Raw genomic sequence first — 19,172 nt, forward strand, 5'->3', positions numbered from 1 at the left:
GACACATTACACTAGTTATGATATTTCAATGTGTCATTGTCAGAGTATTTGACTTAAGGAGGATTATAATGCAAAAACACGGCCATGAAATGATGTCATACAGGTTATGATGTGTGGAAATGAATTGGTATTGCTTTTAAGTGTGATCTTCACAAAATCCATTGGTCATTGTTGAAATTCTGTGAAATGTAAACATAAAGCTTCAGAGACCTGGTTCATGATATAAAGCTGTGCTGGGATCATATGATTCAGTAACACCATCATTCACCCCGACACTTATATGAAGATCACTTCATTAAAAATCTCTTTCTGTTATTTGTTGTATAAGCACACATCTCTCCAGAGGTCCAACACATCAAGTTTCAGATGAATATTCTTCAAGTTTCTCAATCAGCTTTAAGCGTCTGTTTGGTTTTTCTTGAGATTGAAATATTCTGCTACACACCTTCTATTAACAGTGAAAAGCTCTTATTTAATGCATCATTATGTGAAAAGTTAGGCTAATTTCATCAGAATTTGCCTGTAATATTCATTCATTTACATTCAGTGTGTTTCTGAGGACACGTCAACCGATTGTGTAAAACTGTAAAATTAAAAATTTTGACACAACACTGAAAATCTCACACTAACGTATGAAAGCTTAAGGTTAAAACAGCACCTGTTCGTCCAGCAGAACACATGAATTCTGATGGATTGGGATTCAAATGCTTCACACAGCCCCACAAAGAACCTTTTTAGAAACTCCGTTCCAAACACTATTGCTGTTTAAGTTCATAGTGCATGAAGACTCGTTGTGTGTGTCAAACAAAAGCACAAGTCCAGCAGAGTCAATAAATATTTTATTGAAAATTTCAGAGGCACAGCATGCATGAAGACGAAACAAAGAGAGCGAGGTGTTGATGTGTCTGTGTGTGGGCTGCTCTCAGGTCAGGATGCTGAAGTGATGTGGGACAGATTCAGTGTCTGTCGTCAGTGGATTGCTCCTCACATCCAGACTCTTCAGAGACGACATGAGAGAGAGTTTCTCCATGGGCAGTTCTGACACACAGAAGGAGCGAGAGACCAGGAAAGAATTACATTACAGCGGTGATGCTCTTACACAATCTCATTATAATAACACACAATGTGAGAATAAAGAGGCGGCAAACATGAACTGATAATCCTGTTAAACAAACTCTGAAAACATCCATCATGTGCGAGTCTCACCGAACATAACGCCGAGATCAAGTTTTAGCCCAAAATCTATTTACTGCATGAAGAAAATGAAGACTATTTTGGATGGGGGTATAACAAATTCTGAACAAATTTCTGTGACATTTTGTGTTCTTTTTATACAATTGAAGCTTATAGACGGTTTCATCTTAACAACATAAACAAACGTTACTGCGCATGGGCACTTTTGTGACCCCCCCCAACTGAACTTCCGGTACACATTCACAAACAATAGAGCGCCTGTAGATTATTTCTGATAACAAGCAAAAGAAACCGAGAAGAAGCGTTAATTGGCTAAACTTGTCCCTCCAATATTTTGCGTTTAGACTGCGATACCAAGCTCAACCGCTAGATGTCAGTGTACCATACGGTTTCTTTAATGCGACTGAACTACAGGACCGATTCAACATTTAATAAAATGAACATACAACACAATTCAACAAATCGTTTATTAAATACAATTATTATACAGTAAAATAATAATACATATTAATATCAACATAAATAAAATAGTTATATTATCAGACACTGGCCAAACACAAAACCGGAAGTTAACTGGGGGTCAGGCGCGCGTCCGATGAAAGGTCTATATAAATGCATAAAAACGGAATAGAGCTGTCATTGAAAAACAAAACTCTACTTTAACAAAAACAAATCTAATTAAAAACGCTTCATAAAGAAGTAAAAGCCCCCAAAAATGCACTATTTGAGGACTAGTAGATCTGTTGCATTTATGACAATTAATAACAACTGAAAGGGCGAATTATAGAAAGAAATTTGTACCTGATGAAATAACTAAGATAACACTGTCAAGGCTTTTCAAAACGTTTCCTTGACATGTCTTTCTTTGCCCGTGTCTGTGTGAAAACCTGTACCATCTCAGATCTGAATCAGAAATGATGAATGTGTGTTTATGATCCGGGCGGAGGATTCTGGAGTTTTCTCTTTATGTTATGTTGTATGTAGAGACGGACTGCATCTGTGAAGTTTGTTACATTAAAATGAGAAGCTTTCATCTACTGAATCTGTCAGGTAATCACAAAGCAAAAACATCGTCATGGAAACTACGATTTCACTTACTTACCGTAATTTGCTACCTGAACCCTGTGTAGATGTTTTATAGAAACATCAGATCTGATGTCATCAAATGAAAGGAGATTCAATCCAACATCTACTGTAAAGCTTCTTCTGTAGATTGATGTACGGTGAGCATCTTACAATAACACAGATTTATAATACAGCGGATGGCATCATAAACAAATGCTCGTCACAGTGAGACATATTTAATAAAGAATGATTTCTTGATCACAGATGTATACACTGCCTGACAAAACTTAATCACTTAATCTCTGTTCACACTGTATATATTCTGACCATCATCATGTGTTTCACTCTCACATGATTTATATATATGTTCTATATTCTTTTGGCTTTAGTTAAGCCCTGAATAAATGAACCAACTTAAGTATATTTCTGACTTGGCATGCTTTCGTTTTATGGTGTTAAAATTGAAGGTCTTGTGTGAACCTTTACGGGAAATATCAATGGTTAAAGTGAAAAGAGCTGGGATAGAGGAAAAGGAGATTTCTCATCGTTCATATTTATTTATTAATTTTTTTTACTTTGTTACGTTCTCTCAAAGTAAGAGAAAAGGGTTGGTAACAGTTTATTAACCTGCTGTCATGCGATGCTCGTTTATCAATCCTCACGCACACTTCACAGGTTTACACTCCATTTGCAATGTAATTAAAACGATGTTTCCTTCGTGCCCTCGTATTCTACTGAGATAAATATAAAGATGTGTAGTCTACGGCGGGTGGGTGTGTGCGACACAGATGTACAGATGTTGTTGATCACTTTCGAAATAAATCCGAGATGATGTACTTAACACAAATGAAACAAACCCTTCTTGGATGTTTCCCACGAGAGCGAGTACATGCGGACAGAATGTTTGGTGTCTGTAGAATAGATTTCTGCTCGTGTCACCTGTGATCTGGTTTCCCTCCACATTGATGTTCTGAAGACTCTTGACACGTGTGAGGCGCTCGGGGAAAACCGCCAGTCTGTTTTTGGAGAGGTTGATACTGATCAGATGCTCCACATCACCCACAGCGTCCGGCAGCGAGGTGAGGACGTTACCCTGCACATCCAGATCTACACACAACAACCACACAACCTCTGAGGATTCATTTTCCATAAGAGCTGCGACATAATTCTGTATCACTTCAGCAAATGATCACACGTTCAATGCAAACACACGCTGTCTTAATATTTAGGCCTGATAATAATGTATATTCAATTTCATTTACTTGTTTCACTGAAAGATGCTCAGACATGAGACAAACATTTGCATGTATACATTATGCAGATGCTTTTATCCAAACGAATGCATTTAAGGTTAAATTATTTTATTACACTGCTTGAGGAACATGGTGTGAGTAGATCGGTTGACTTCGGGCTCATCGTTTCGTAAAACTCAATGCACTTTAGTTCATATAGTGGTTGTGTGATCGCTTCAGGGTGCATTACATTTCAATAATTCCCCGGTCATCTGAAGTCAACTATTCATCACCTCTGAGACGTGCTTGATTTTCCTATAGGCTACAGAAGGGAGGAAGAGTTTCACATCATTTTTCATTAACCATTTGGTTGCGCTCACCTTGTAACTGTGAGAAGGTATGGAAAAACTTGTTGCCTAAAGCTTTGAGCTGGTTGTTGGCCAGAGTGATTTTGTGGATGTTATCCGTGCAACTGCGCAGCATTTTGAAGATGCCGTCGGGGAAACTGATGAGGTCGCAGTCGGACAGATCTGAGAGAGAAGAGGATTCATTCAGACATTAGAAATCAGTCAGTTAATATGAGATGTGTAATGAAGCGATTGTGTAGACTCGAGGACTCTCGCCTCGGAATAATAAACAGCTTCTGTTGGGCAATCACTCGGAAAATCAGCAAATACCACCGCAGACCATCGGCCGCAAATCAATCCGGTAATCTGAGAACACGTTGTGTGCGGATGTTTGGCCTCACAATAACACTGATTGCAGTGCCAGTTTACTTTTCTGTCGCTCGGAAATCTTTGAAATGATGATTAATGGCAAAGGACACTTTAGGAATTGGTTAATGGTCAAAATCAAGTGCTTGTTATTGATGGGAGCTCTTTGGAACAACTGCGCCATCTGCTGGAGATTAAGAGTAGAAAACCAATCACTGTCTTTGGAAAAAAAAGATTCTTGCAGGTCATATTTTACTTCTTTGTCATGCCCTAAAGAACAAAAAAGACTGTGGGAACATTGTTCAAGAATTCATCCAAGCAAATATCAAAAATGATAAATGCTTGAATAATGTTTAACGGATATTCAGATGAAACCTCTAAACTTACAGTAAAAAAAAAAGAATTCTGAGTTTTTCTATGTTCTGAGAATCTGTTCTATAATCTATATGTTTAAAATCTTGCTATTGGTTTTAGGGCTGAATTGTGACCCAGAGTGAGTTCTGGACAGCTTTTATAAGTTTCTGCTCACACCCACCTAAACAGTCTCTGCCCTCCTCCATGGTTTCGTTGATCCTCCGGGCGACGTTGGCGACGGCCTGCGCCATCCTGTGATGTTCAGCTAAGATCTGAGGAGTGATTGGTGCTTTCAGTGAGACTCAATGACTGGTGCAGAGGTGAGTGACAGTCAGACAAGAGCCACAGACAGCTGTTACCTACCAGAGCACACAAACATGCAGTGACATCATCACTAACTTCCCTACAGTCATCAATGAATGTTCATGAACATCATATGAAGAGTTTGGTTCCAAAATGAGATAACTCCGTTTTTACATTTTTTCAAAAATCATGTTTTTTATCATGTTAGCATGTTTTTATTGTGTTAGTTAGCTGTATTTTTTTAGTTATTATGAGTTAAATCAAAACAAAACAACTGCAGTTTGATTGATATTAATTGGAATGCACAATAAAAAACATGATTATTGAAAATAAAAAAACGAAGTTATCTCATTTTGGAACCAAACTCTTCATATGACCCTTACAATACGTGACAGTGAAATATAAAGTATTGTGTAATTTAAGTTTTCTTTTAGTGAATTATAAGTGAACATAAAATTAAAATGTGTCCTTTAAAAATTATATAATACATGAGGCAACATAAAATGTCAACAAATAATGTAATAATATATTGATTAGGATTATGATATGTTCAACATTTCAAATTATATATTTTACCCGACCTGGCATGAATGAAATTATTGTCATAATGTACGATTTTTTCTTGTATTAAACTTGTTTACCTAACAGTTGCTATATTCAATATGATATTGTTAATATGTTAAAATTACAATTTTACCAAATATACGCGTGTCAGTTTTGAACTATAGGTGTAAACAACACCACTACCAAAACCATTTGTAGACTTTTAATTTAAAGGACTAAAACGTATTTACTGACATACAGCGCTTGTGACAACTTGCCCCGGTTACTCCTAACGCTACATATAAACTCAGTATTCATCCATAAGTTTGGCTTCCGAAAATGACAGGAAATGTCTCATGTCTTTAGCTAATGTTGCAATAATTACTCTAAATAATACTAAATAACAAGATCTATTTATTTGTGAAGTTTCTGTGTGCACTCAATAAACCTGTTTGACAGATAGATCTACAGACACAGCTGAGCAGACAAATATAGAAAACCAAAAAGTTATTTATAGCAATGCATCTTATCACTTTAAACACCGCAAAACCAGAAAGATTAAACTGTAAATAAGCACATCTTGAACTATTGATTCATGACGTCACGCCATTCATTTCTTTCTACTAAATAAGTAAAAGCGTTAAAGTAGCGATCAAGTAAACCGAACCTCTAATATAGCGCTGCAGTTCCTCACAATCACACATGCGATATTCTCTCACCCTCTCCATCCACCCGACAGACGCCTTACATGTGTTTAAGCAGTGTTTCTGTATGTTTATGGTGTGTCATGCGAGACCACCAGCAGCATGTAAACGCGGCTGCCGCATTCCACTCGCGATTGTCGTAAAACACATGGCAGCTTCACGACAGAAGATCCGTAGAGACCAGACAAGAGCTGTTTAAAACTATTTATTTGTTAATCGTGCGGTTGCTGTAGTTTTACACGCACATTTTTGTACTTATACAAATAAAAATGTAAGTGATAAAAACGTGAACTTTTAATCGTTTAAGATTTTGCCTATAATATTTTTAACAGCAGGCAAATTATTAGATTATGTCAGAATACTAAAACATCTCACTTTTACTCAAACCTTACTTGTATGTGCACATTTTTAAAAAAATAGGTTTTGGAAATTGTACACATGAAAACACGAGTTTAAAACCACACTGTACATACCCCACCGTCCTACTGTATGTCCTCGGTGTTGTACACGAGATCTTTTTTGTGAAAAGCTCAGACTAAGAGAAGTGTTTCCAGAATGTCCATGGCAGGTCAGGACTGGATTGCACTTTTACTGTGGGACAATAGAAGGTGATTGTGTTTGACCCCTGACCCTTTATGACCCCACAGACAGAGCTTCACTGAGCGTGGATACAAACCCATAGTCAGATCTTACCTAATCTCTCCTGATTTTTATTATACTGATGTAAAATGCACGAAAAGACCACGAATGTATGTTACTAAAGAAAATGTGTTAAATTGACTGTAAATCATCCACAATTGCAGATACAAAATTGAAGGATATAAAACATTCGGAGAGTTCAGTACTATGAAGAATAGAAGTAAAACGAGTCATCTTTCAGATTCTTTAAGGTACATGTTTTATTTCTTTTAGCAAAAATAACATTATTGGGCTGACTGGTCTGTTCTTTATAGAAGAATCCATATATTATATTTACATAAATATCCACGTTTTATTCACACATTATATACAATAAATATTTACATAAAGTCTCCACCTTACGGCGTTACTGTAAATACATTGACAGTGCTTGTGATGGTCCATTTAAACAGTTATTATTTCCTATTCACTCTTAACTGCTTCTTTTCAAGGCCCATAAATGTTTGGAACAGTTGTCTGGATAATGATGCAGGCTGTGCTTCCTGTTGCCCGTGGGCTTTTAGGATGTTCTCGGGACGGGCAATTTGGCAATTGACATGGAGGAAACCACCTGCCCTGGCTGCTGCCGACTGCCGCGTCTCGTACAGTATCGCTCTTCCCACAAACCCACAACACAAAATTTTACATTTCCATCCATCAGATGCAGCCGCACTCTTCCACGACCATGTCTTCGTGGTGTCGCAGGATTAGCTCTTCGTTTTCATAATATAACATGCTGAGGGGGCTCATCTTGGTGGGCGCGCAGCAGGCCGCAGGGACTCGGTTCGGATGGTAGTACTTTAACAAACTCTGGCGGAGAAAGAGAGATGAAGAGACATTTAGATGGACAGTTCTAAAATACAATATCATTGAATATTACAGGTGTTGGAAACCCAATCAGACACTATGTACCTGCATGTAAGCGTGATTGGTGGGTTGAAGCTCCTCGCCCAGAGGATTCGGACAGCTCCCTTCGCAGCGGTAGGCGTTGTACTTCTTAGGGAAGACGATCCAGGAGCCCCATCCGATCTGATTGAAGTCTACGTGCATGTCCACTCGTTTACACAGAGAGCTTCTGTCAACCTGATTCTTCACCAGCTCCGGGTTCCTCATGGGCTGACCTCTCCGGCCCCTCTTGCTTTTGTGCGCTTTCTCCCTGCGCACCTCTTTACCTTCGGTGTTAAATAAGAACTTGGACTTCTCGGCCGTGTGCAGTAGACTGGCCTTGTCTGCCGTTCCCTGTCGTGAAGCCGTGTGTGAGTATATGAGCAGCATGGCTCTGTGGTGGATGCCATCCGTGTTTTTCAGAGCGTGGCTGCCGGATCTCACGGCTCTCTTTGTCTTGCGGGGCGTGGTGTGGGAGAGTTTTGAGCCGGTCCAGTCCAGCAGCAGGTCTGTGACGTTGTAGACTCTCCAGTGGTGAGAGGAGCTCAACAGAGAGGTTCCGGAGAGCACGCCTAACGTCTGGTTCTGCAGGCAGACGTCATGCTGGTGGCACGGGACGTCCTGCTGGTGCCTGAACTCCACTGTGACGTTGGTTTGGCTCGTTTCTCTGGGGATACGAATCCTCAGCTCGGCAGCTTGTATCTGACGCTCGGAGAGCACAGACGAGAGGTCAAAGTATGTGACGTAGTGTCTGCCCTGACTGGTCAATCCTAATACGCAACAAAAAAAGAAGAAGAAACATTATTATATGAACATCTTTGTTTTAATTGATCAAACCATATTAAACAATGCATAAAGAAAATGAAGATTTGTTTATTTGATTAGTCGTTTTTTTACTAAGATTCACCCAATTAAAGCAGCTCTTCTGCTATTTGCTTTTCACCAGGGATGAATGAGCCACTGTAGTGTACACAGACCTAAAAGTAATGAGGTGATTTGTGACAGCTGAACACACACACTTTGATCCTCATGTATGGCTCTTGTCCAGTGAAGTGTATTGGAGCTGCACATTTACATAAAAATTGCTAATTGCTTGGGTTTATCTAATAAGTGACTCTGGTTGTGTTTAACAGCTCAGATCTGTGCCCTGTAGTTCGAGGCTGTATTTTAAATCTTCAACAGTTTTGTTAACTCTCTCAATCTATTATAAAAATGCCAAAAGCCAATTAAGACGAAGGTGTGGTGAAGTAATATATTATTATGATACCGCTTTGATTAAAGTCGTGTAGTATCGATCTGATATGAAAGTAATCTTAACGGAGGGGCAAGGCGCTGCCTCGTTACTCCGTTTAAAACAAACATGGGATCGAAACCCATCGTTTAACACCTCCGCTGCGCTCCGCATGTTGCGCGCATCTCCATTCAAACCCGCTGCCTGCGCCCGCGCTCGGAACCAAGAGCACCTAATCTAATCAGCGACGTGTGAAAAAGACCTGAGGGCTGATGTTGATTTGCCTTTAACAACTGATTTGTGTAAGGATGTCTGGCGAGGGTCTAATCCACATCACCAGAGAGGGGTTTGCGCACGGCATTAGTCTCCAAGCTGATCCTGGACTTATTCAACCACGAGCGAGATGTGGATTGAAGGTGTCTGGCGCTGAGATTTGACAGCCAGGAGCCACCGGGACCCTCAACAAAAGAGCCGCAGCACTTTTCACCTCAGTGCGCAACTCCAGTGGCTCCCCAAACCCCCAAAGCTCCCGACCCCGCTTGAAAACCATGAAAACCTGAGCTCGTGTTGCTCGACACACGACTGAATTGAATAAGCACTAAAAATCAAACCTTACTCTTAGACAGGATGCTCCGGATTGTGTCCGCTTGCTCGTGGTCCATATAATCCACGGGACGCGTCTGGTTCATCTTGAAATTCCGATAGAGATGCATCATGTAGGTGGGCGGCCGGTGTGTTCGGTCCGGGCTGGAGAAATGCGCCAATATAGTCCGTGCGCCATGTAGATGAGTATTATTGTGCTTTCCCAATACTCCAAGAAGCAGAAGTTGGTAGCAGGCCAGGCGCAAAGATCCGAGTACATGCATGATGGAATGAACTCAGAATGACAGGTTGAGGGGTCCACGAGGGCTTATATACCCCCTCCCTCTGGCCCCGCTGCTGCATATTTAACAAGTAGCAGAGGACATTAAAGGAAATTGACAGCTCATCATCTTTTCATGTGGTAATGCGACGCATATTTTACAATGAACAATTAAAACACCTTGCGCACCGTGACATAACCAAAGTTGCTTTTGTTCTTTGAAGACCGTAATGGCAGATACGCTCACTGAACTGAAGTCAAGGACACTTCACACGAGTCACATTAAAGTGACATACTTGGAAGACACGGGGTTATTTTCGTCCTTTCGTTATCATAATTAGTATGTATTTGCATTTGAGATAACTGTGCAAGCTTGAATATGTTGCGACAGCTTTGTCAATGCTTTAAGTGCATTTTAAATTTCTCATAATAATAGGTATTGCCTAAAACAATTGTTCATTTAATGAATAATGCTGTCATATTTCTCTCATCAATGTGGTTGAAAACAAAGGAAAAATATTTATGCAACTTCGTGTTTGTCACTATTATTGCGTATTTTATATGATATCATATCAGTATTATGTGCCCTCTATAAAAAGCGCTATAAATGTAAAGTGAAACTTCTTATTTTAACAATTTTAGCAATTATTTTAACAAAACAAAAATATTAAACAAATTCAACATTTAACATCGAACATTTCATTCCCAATAATCCAAAACGAACATTATTCCATCTTTTGAAAGTAGCCTACTGTAAAAGTTTCCTTTGATATTCAGATTTACTAAATAGGCAAAGGGCATTTTTTGCATTAGCAATGCATTAATAAATACACACACATATGCACAGAGTTACACAAACATTTCACGAGTGTGTGTGTGTGTGTGTGTGTGTGTATCTGAATTTATGAGCCCCTCAGCGCCACACACATACACCCCCTAAACACACGCATGCTCAATGAGAGCGTCTCGCACACACCACGAGTGCTGCTGTGAACGCGTGAATCCAGCACACAACAGGGATTTTTGCAGGATAGTGTGTTTTCTGGGATCAGTTGTTGTGTATTTATGGCGAAGGTTTCATTGCGATGGTGAGTGAAGAACTTTGACTTTCTCTCAGCTGCGCTTTGTGTTACGCGGCTTCTCTTCGCGTGCACAGATGTTCATGAAACTGCATTGCCGTCGTTCCGAATCGACATGCCAATGTGTTCAAACAAACCGGAGCTTCCATGTAGCGGGATGTCATTGCATGCATTCGTGCATTAAATCGCAAGAGTATTGATCGCTTGGTACAACGAGTGTGTGATCTGTGAATTGAAGTTTGTTAATGAAACATAATCGGAAGAAAATTAAAAGAACAGCGTTGAAAACTCCGGTTCATTTCAGCGAGTCGTTTAAATGAACAGATTCATCAGAATCACCGATTCGTCAACGCATGACATTTGGTTGCTGCTGTTGTTGTTTTTGTGTATTGAACAAAATATTTGGTCAAGCGCTGCTCTTTGAAGTAAACGTTCACATTATATAGATTGTGTGGATTACATCATTTGCGTCGTTTTAGACCGAATCATAGAAAAGAACTGACTCAAAAGAACGGTTCTTTCGCGAATCATTCTAAGGATCAGTGGCTCACTCGCGTGTCGCTTTGTAGTACTTTGGTGGAGATCAGAGAAAAGGTCAACAACTCCATTAAACCAGCGATTAAAGTCACAATCACGACCATCGTCTTCATATTTGAATAATTTCTAAGCTTTATCACACTATGTGTTGGATTCAGAAGGTGTTTGAAAGAGAGAGAGCGGGAAAAAAGCAGGTAACGTAAATTCACACAAACTGACTGACGCGATGTGAAAAGATCCGTTTGATTAGAGCGCAAAACAGCCCGAGTCATATTTCATCGCAAAGTTAAAAGGAAACATATATATTTTGTAATATTTATACATGTACATTATAAGTGAAATAACGAAAAGGAATTTTTGACGCGAAATATAATTTCCTGCTCATTTATTGATGTCGACCTGCCCGACCCTCAGAAACTCGACATTAAACAAGACACGCTATTCTAACTAGTGAACTTGGACGAAACCAAAATGTAAAAATCTTATCAAGCTATGTAATATTAGTCGATTGAAATGCTAATGATCGAGAGTCAGGCATATGAAGATTAATGGTGATGAAGTTCGTTTCGATACTCGTGTGTCCGTTAGAGATCTGTGAAGATGTCAGTACTAGATTAGAAGAGTTTGCTTTAGGGATTGAGATAAAGTCAAGTGCTCTTGTTAGGGTTTACAGCGGGGAAACAAGTCGTTTGTTGAGACCTAAATGAGACCCATTAAAAACACGTCACTGCTTTCTGTGTAACGTTATCATTTTTAATAAGTTTAACAGCTTAACAATGACGGATATACAGCGTTATTTAATATTATAATATTGTGATAGACTTTCCCTTCTTCTGCGGTTTGTTTGTTCTCTGAACACAAGGCGAAGAACAGAGAGGTTACTTCACTTTTCAAACCGTTCAGTTGTTTTTTGTAGGAAGATTTTTGATTGAACAGTTTTAAGTGTTTCAGGTATAAATGTTTTTTTTAGTGTTTTTAAGTGTTTTTAGAGATGTGTGCTTTTTTAGATAAAAAAAATACAATACATGTTCCTCTTTTAGTAAAGTTCATAATCAGTTTGTGTGATGGAAAAAAGTGAGAAGACACATTGCATCCAGCCGAACATAAATGTTTAATAGATGAACCTAAAGTGAATTTAAGATGGTTTTTCGCATCTTCTGTCTGCTTACAAAGCTCATAAGGGGGGTTGTGATGGGGTATACATTGAATTTATTCTTTTAGGGAGACCGGGGCTAGTTGTCACACGTTACCACAAGCTGCCATCATTCACTTATTTTGAGGGGATTTTTGTTTGAGAATTTGACCTAAACTAAAAGTACCATCAAACATTAAGGCAATTGTCATCTATATAATGCTGTTGATAGGCCTGGTTTAAGTATTTAGTATTACTAAACGTTTACGTTCATGTAGTCTATTGTACACACTGAGATTATTGTTTATTAAGATATTGCTTTATTTAGATAGTATTATAATTCATATTTATTTTTAAATCAGACTCCACAGCATTGTGACAACATGCCCCGCTTTCAGGATCAATGTGTGTTAAACGTATGGGCAATAAGCATGAAAATGTAGAATTTCTTAGCGATGCATTGGTCATGTGATGTGCGAGTTGTAATGTTGTGTGAAGTTTGTGGTTTGTTGTTGTACAGTAACGGTCTGTCATGTGTTGAGATGATTTCTGCCACTAGATGTCATGTTGTCTGTTGTCTGTGTGAATTCAGTGCAGTCAGTGATACAAGGGCTGCGTCCACAGTCTAAACGTGTGCCGGCCAGGCAGTAAATTACGATTGGATTTGTATAAAAAAAGAATCAATACCTTTGATATTTGTTTGGTTATCTCTAATACTCGCTCAGATTATATATGATATCTGAATTCTTTAGATGTAGCTTTTCATAGGAGGTGCGGTGTCTGTTATGTCATTTCAGACACAGCCAAGCTGTCTGATCATTCAGAAAGAAAAAAGACTGCTTATATGTGTTTTGCCCGTATGACATTTCTTTGTTTGTGTATTATTTGACTCTTGAGAAAGATGTCTTTAGACTAAAATCCCTGTTTGTGTTTTGATACGTGTGTGCTCTGTGACTACAGTGATGCTCCTCATAGAGTTCAATCCGGACAGGAAAATACACTTCCTAACTGGCCGCTACAAACACAGGTGTCGTTTTTTCAGTCCGTTCGGAAGCGGATGTTTAAAACAATTCATCATTCGTACAGACAGCAGGAAACAGGCAGGTAATCCACTTTTTTACAGCCTGTAAGGACAGGAAGCTAAAATTCTGTTCGCTCCTTCAAAACATGACATCACTTCATCTGCTCATCCACGAATCCACAAATCATACTTGCTTTAGAGGAATAGTTCATCTAAAAACGATGCATTCATTTCAGACCCGCTGTAATCTGCACAAAAGATTCTCTTCCATACAATGACGTTTGATAGTGAACACGCCCATCAAACTTTGAGTTCTGCCGTGACATTCAGATCGGTTTTGGTACCTATGCTGCAGGTTTGACACGTCTGGTTGACTTGTGGCTAACATCATGATTCATGAACTTCAGTTGCAACATATCTGATTTGAGAGATGTTGGTGAGGAGAAGTCAGTCGGACATCAGAAGACAGACAGGGCTGTCGTTTGGTCTGGGTGAAGAATCTGTCATGTAATGTTAGAATGTATATTGACCCCCATTAAAGGCTCATAAAAACAGAGATGAATGACGTGACGTGACTGGTTCTAGAGTGCAGAAAGAGAAACAGGTGTGCTCGGGTTTGTTCTCATCTATTTCATTCCTCACAGAAATCTTCAGTTCAAAGATATAGTTAGTTATCTCAAAAACATTCTCTTATTTGCTCACCCTCACATTGCTGCAACCCAACTTCTTTCCGTAAAGAGCGAATTATTTGAACATTGAAATAATCCAATCAGTTGGCTTTGTGTGAAGAACATATTTGCATAGACACCGTACAAACGAGCGCCAAATATGAAAAAATGTCGGACTTTATGTGCAAAGACCTTAATTCTGGAGCTCAACAACATCCAGCTCTTGTACCCCCTGATGATGTCAACCCCTGAATAGCAGGTCAGAGGTTATGGTCAACTTGTGTGGTTTGGAATGACATGAGGGTGATGATGACAGAAATGGTGTAGTTTTGTTGTGTGAAGTGTCTTTATTCGGTGGATTTGGTTGTGTGTGATGTGTCCTGGCAGTCTGATGAACAGAAGCTGGTCGTGGCAGTTTACAGATGCGGGTGACCGGTGTAAATTTAGCAAAGATTGAGATAGTACTTCAATTTCCTGCCTCACCCTTGTGTGTGTGTCACACAACTCTCTTAGTAAATCATACATGCGTCTTCCAGAAGTTTTCCTCTACAAGCCCTCAGTTGTCCTCATGAATCCTTGTGGTTCTGAGGTGTATTTTTGCATTTTCTTTACTAAGTTTAAATGAAAATGTTTTGAATTTTAAACATTGTACATCGTACAATCGTATTGAAAGGTGTGTGTAGAATATTTGTGATTGACGCATGTTCTGTTTGTGTCAGGGGTAAGGGGTGTGTTTCGGGATCTTTAGTCTTTTAATGAAGTGTCATATTAACATTTTGTATCTTTTGTGTTTCAATAGTAATGTAAGTAAGTGTCTATATAAGACTAGATGTTTGTGTCGTCCTGTAGCTGTGTTTGTGTGCGTGTGAGTTGAGATTTAGCCTGTTTACTCAGCTGTGTGTGTTGACAATCAGAGTCAGGGCGTCTTAATTGCTTACGAATGAAGTAATTAGTCTGATGTGCTAACTTACAAGAGCCGCGCTGAATTACGTGATGTAAACACACATGCTGTTAGCTCGTCGCCTTGTTTGCTTCGAGCTGACTGTGTGTGACTGTGTGAGTCTGTGGGTCTGTGTGTGTGTCGCACACTCACTGTGGAGAGCTTTCAATTCATGTGCTAATTGTGTGTGTGTGTGTGTGTGTGTGTGTGTTGTAGGATGCAGCGCTGCCTGATGAGTAAGACCCACCCACACATCCTTCACACACACACACACACACACACACACACACACACACACACACACACACACACACACACACACACACACACACACACACACACACGCACACACACACCATCCTCTTCCTGAGACTGTATGTGTCTGTGTGTCTGACGCTTGTGTCGTTACTGTAGGTACTAGTTAAAGATGACTGCCCCAAACACACACATGCGCACACACACACACATGCACACGCACACATGCGCACACACACACACATGCACACGCACACATGCTGCCTGTGGTTTAGAGAAACTCGTGGCATGAGTCGCTCTGCTCCGGTACCTGTCGCTCTCTGCCTGTCTGTGGGATTTCTACCCAGACGTCTCTGGATTTGATGGTGCTCGGGGGTGTGTGTTCACAGGTACAGTAGGAGTGCGTGTTTGTTCATTAATGTGTGTGTGTGTTTGTGTGTTTGAGGAGGTTAACTTGGATTTAACTCCCGGGAACACTTTCATCAGTTTGATTATAATTAAAAGCTTCCTTCAGGATATTTGTGTAGATTGTCATGTGGAAGAATGATTCATTGGTTAAGTAAACGTTTATATATATATATGTGTGTGTGTGAGGGGTGAATCTAGTCTGAACGTGTGTGTTTGTGAGGTGTGTTGTGTTGTGTATCGCTGTGTGATTGAACAGTCTTGTGTGTTCTCTGGCTTTATGAATAGAAAAATCGGTCTTATTTTGAATTTTACTTTCGTGTTTTTCCAAATCATATTTTCTTTACACCGTGAATATTTTACCGTACGTATCTTGAATATCATATAAGCATTATTATCATTTATATTTTTAGCAGATGCTTTTATCCAAAGCAATTTACAAAGGAGAGAGCGTTTAACACTTCTGGCACCCTGCATTAATCTTGTATTGTCATAAAGACGGCAAACTCTGAAACATTTTCTGACCTTGACACTCAATCGTGAGGGTCTACAGAGGTCCTACAGTTCCTGTTTTGTTGCATTTAAATGACTTTCTTCATGTTGGTTACCATTTTTAATGTAACCCTTTATGCCATTTCACTGTTTGATGACACAAGGTTAAACAACAGAGATGAATTTAATAAAAAGATAAATGTGAGAAATACAGATAAATCGAGTTTCAGTAATGGATTTCTCATTGATGTGGTCGGATCTGAGATCTGTCGTCACATGATGTGTTTTCCGTAGGGCACACGAGAGACTCTGTCTGTCTGATTTCTCTGGGTCATGCTGTTGTTTACATTTCGCAGTCGAGGACATTTGTTCTTATTTCACTCAAAAAGAATCAACACAACATCAGACCTCGGCGGCTGGATTGGTTGAAGTCTCAGATTTGATTCTGCTTTTAGGTTAAGGTCACACACTTGAGACGGCCGTGTTGCTGTGGTCATGTGTGGATGCCGAGGCGTGTTTTCATTTTGGGCTGTGCTCAGTCAACTCTTCACAATAACTGTAATTATGTGCTATTTCTGATCTGTGTGTGTGTGAGTATGAGAGGTTCTTTCTCCTGGAGCATTCTGGGATTATTTAATTCACTGTAGTGTATGAAAATGAGAAGCCTTAAAATCTGTCTTGTGTTACCATGCGATGTGTACCACAGTATAACCCTCTGATGATATTCTGTCACGTTAGGTGCTCTTGAAGTAACGTGCACATCCCCGAGGTGTTGCAACAGCGGAAGTTGTGTGAGGAAGTGGGTTTTTCCTCAGGCCGATGTTCTTTCTCAGAGGGGAAGAAACTCTGAGCTTTAAGAGGTGAAACGGTGAACGTCAAAACCATGACAACACTCCACAGGTCTGGGGGTCTTCGGTTAGTTGTGTGTCACACGGACGATATTCTGCAGTTTTGATTTGTTGTAGCGATATAAGAACGGATGCTTGGATAGATGTGTAGGCCACACTGATTCAAGGATATTATCTGCAAGTGAACGGTAGGTGGATATGTTTGAATAGACACGTTTATTTGTTCCTTTTTGTCTGAACATCCAATATCCTTACGGCAGTTCCAAACTATTTTAAGAGGTGGCTTATTCATATGAAATCTTATTTGTGTGTTTTATATGATGGAGCCAGTGACGGTTTTTGAGTGGCTTTTTTAGTGATAATAATAATAATCAATTTAGTAATCAATTAATGAATTTAGTAAATAATCAATTAATCAGTACAATTGAATAAAAATCACACATTTTTGGGCGACTCGCATTGTATGAATTCACACCAGTTATCCACCTCGTATGTGAGTTACGAATCCCTCCGAGATCAGGCTGGAATAAATGTCAAAAATATCGAAAGTTGTTAGTTGCACCCTAAACCACACTGTCAAGAGATTCTGAAATCTCGCCACACTTCCTGTGGAAGTGGGCGGCCTTGCTGTGTGTTTGAGGTGTGTCACCAAAAACTGACTTTGTGGTCACAAACAGGACAATATGTAGAATAAGCGTTTGTGTTTACTTCACTTGACTTCATATTACAGTGATATGGTACCATGGTATTGATTTTGATCACATCGGAGAGTTTTATTGGCTTTGTGACCGAATCTTCAGTGTCACAGGTGCACCTCTCAGCACTTCTGACTGTCTGTTGTGTGTTGGTTTTTACTTTTCTGCAAAGTAAAGTCTTATAGTTAGAAACGTACAATATAGTATGGTTTATAGTATAGTATGGTTTAACCACGATACACTTCCAAAAAACATGGCTGTGCCATTAAATGCCAAAGAAATGTCATGTCAATTAAGGTTTTTCAGTCAGTTGTGTTTCTTTCACCGTAATAAGTACAGCGAAATACTGTACGTCTCCATGAAGATATAAAGATGTGTGTATCTGACGGTGAATCACATGTGTCTGTGTCATTGAGTGATCTTCATCTCGTCTCAACGTCTCTTAAGAATGAGGAGCGTTCTGCATCCTTCCTCTGATTGGCTCGTTTATGCTTCCTGCAGCTGCACTGCACTTCCTGCCTGCGGCGAGATCCTTTTGTGCCCGAACGCTTCGTCCCTGACTGAAGTTCACCAGCAGAATTTCAATAGATGGTGTGGGGGGGACAGAATGGCCAGCTGTGTGTGTTTGTGTGTCTGCGCTTTTCCAGAGGGAATTCTATCACTCTCAGAACCTGAGATTTGCTTCTCTGTTTGACTCGATGTGAAGATGACGAAGATTACGTTGAAATCATTTACTCGTCCTCATGTCATGTCAAACCTGTGTGAGTTTCTTTCTTTTTCAGAACACAACAGAAGATATGTTGAAGAAAGTTGATAATCAAACAACACTGAACTCCATTGACTTCCATTATATGAATGGACACAAAAACACTGAGACATTTCTCAAAATGTCTTCCTCACGTGCAGGTTTACAACCGCATGAGGGAGAATAAATGATTTTTGTGTGATCTGTTTTGTAAAAGGTTTTTGAGATCAAGTGTGCCGTTCTGTAAACAGGCAGATGGGTCACAAAGGTGAGAAGATGTTTGTCTGCTGGGGTGTGGGTGGGTTTGTGGGGCAGATGTAATGCGAGTCTGAAGATGTCACCTACACTTTGCCCCATTTAACAACACGTCTGTTCTGACAACGCCTTCATCCGGCTTGAGAAAATCACTCACAACACAGATACTGTGGAAATGTGCCATGATGGGCAACTGAAAGGTTTTTTTTAGGTTTTATCATGATGTAAATGAAACGTGTAAGTCTATTATCTGTAAAACAACATTGTCTACTTGTTAGGGCATCTTAGGTGATCCTCATCCGTAAATCAGCCAAATCGGATTTTGTTGTAAATCTA

General features: G+C 39.7%; 3 protein-coding genes across 10 annotated transcripts in view; 1 reads left to right on the forward strand and 2 right to left on the reverse strand.

Moving 5' to 3' along the window:
• Positions 1-822: 822 nt before the first annotated feature.
• Positions 823-6,239, reverse strand: lrrc20 (leucine rich repeat containing 20). 4 transcript variants are annotated; one of them, XM_057358606.1, is made up of 5 exons: positions 6,072-6,239; positions 4,740-4,830; positions 3,872-4,021; positions 3,199-3,366; positions 823-1,038 (listed from the first exon to the last, which is right to left on the reverse strand). In XM_057358606.1, the coding sequence occupies exons 2-5, from the start codon at positions 4,807-4,809 to the stop codon at positions 923-925; spliced, it is 504 nt and encodes a 167-aa protein (XP_057214589.1). In that variant the 5' UTR covers positions 4,810-4,830; positions 6,072-6,239; the 3' UTR covers positions 823-922. The 4 variants fall into 4 exon arrangements, with proteins under 4 accessions (XP_057214589.1, XP_057214587.1, XP_057214586.1 ...); XM_057358604.1 differs by having other exon boundaries at positions 4,740-4,917; XM_057358603.1 differs by having other exon boundaries at positions 6,124-6,234.
• An 878-nt stretch (positions 6,240-7,117) lies between these two features.
• ndr2 (nodal-related 2) lies at positions 7,118-9,768 on the reverse strand. The gene is made up of 3 exons (XM_057359254.1): positions 9,519-9,768; positions 7,699-8,441; positions 7,118-7,596 (listed from the first exon to the last, which is right to left on the reverse strand). Exons 1-3 carry the CDS (start codon positions 9,766-9,768, stop codon positions 7,444-7,446), a joined length of 1,146 nt encoding a protein of 381 aa, XP_057215237.1. The 3' UTR covers positions 7,118-7,443.
• A 973-nt stretch (positions 9,769-10,741) lies between these two features.
• Positions 10,742-19,172, forward strand: part of pald1a (phosphatase domain containing paladin 1a) — a 37,659-nt gene continuing 29,228 nt past the window's right edge. The window contains exon 1 of one of the 5 annotated variants that reach the window (XM_057358887.1): positions 10,742-10,852. The gene's annotated coding sequence lies outside the window, so the exon portion shown is untranslated. Of the gene's footprint in view, positions 10,853-11,443; positions 11,575-15,530; positions 15,786-15,931; positions 15,951-17,131; positions 17,330-19,172 lie in introns of those variants that run through there. The other 4 variants (XM_057358888.1, XM_057358885.1, XM_057358889.1 and 1 more) reach the window with 4 other exon arrangements.

This window comes from Triplophysa rosa, linkage group LG18 (genome assembly GCF_024868665.1).
Source record: "Triplophysa rosa linkage group LG18, Trosa_1v2, whole genome shotgun sequence".
NCBI classification, from domain to species: domain Eukaryota; kingdom Metazoa; phylum Chordata; class Actinopteri; order Cypriniformes; family Nemacheilidae; genus Triplophysa; species Triplophysa rosa.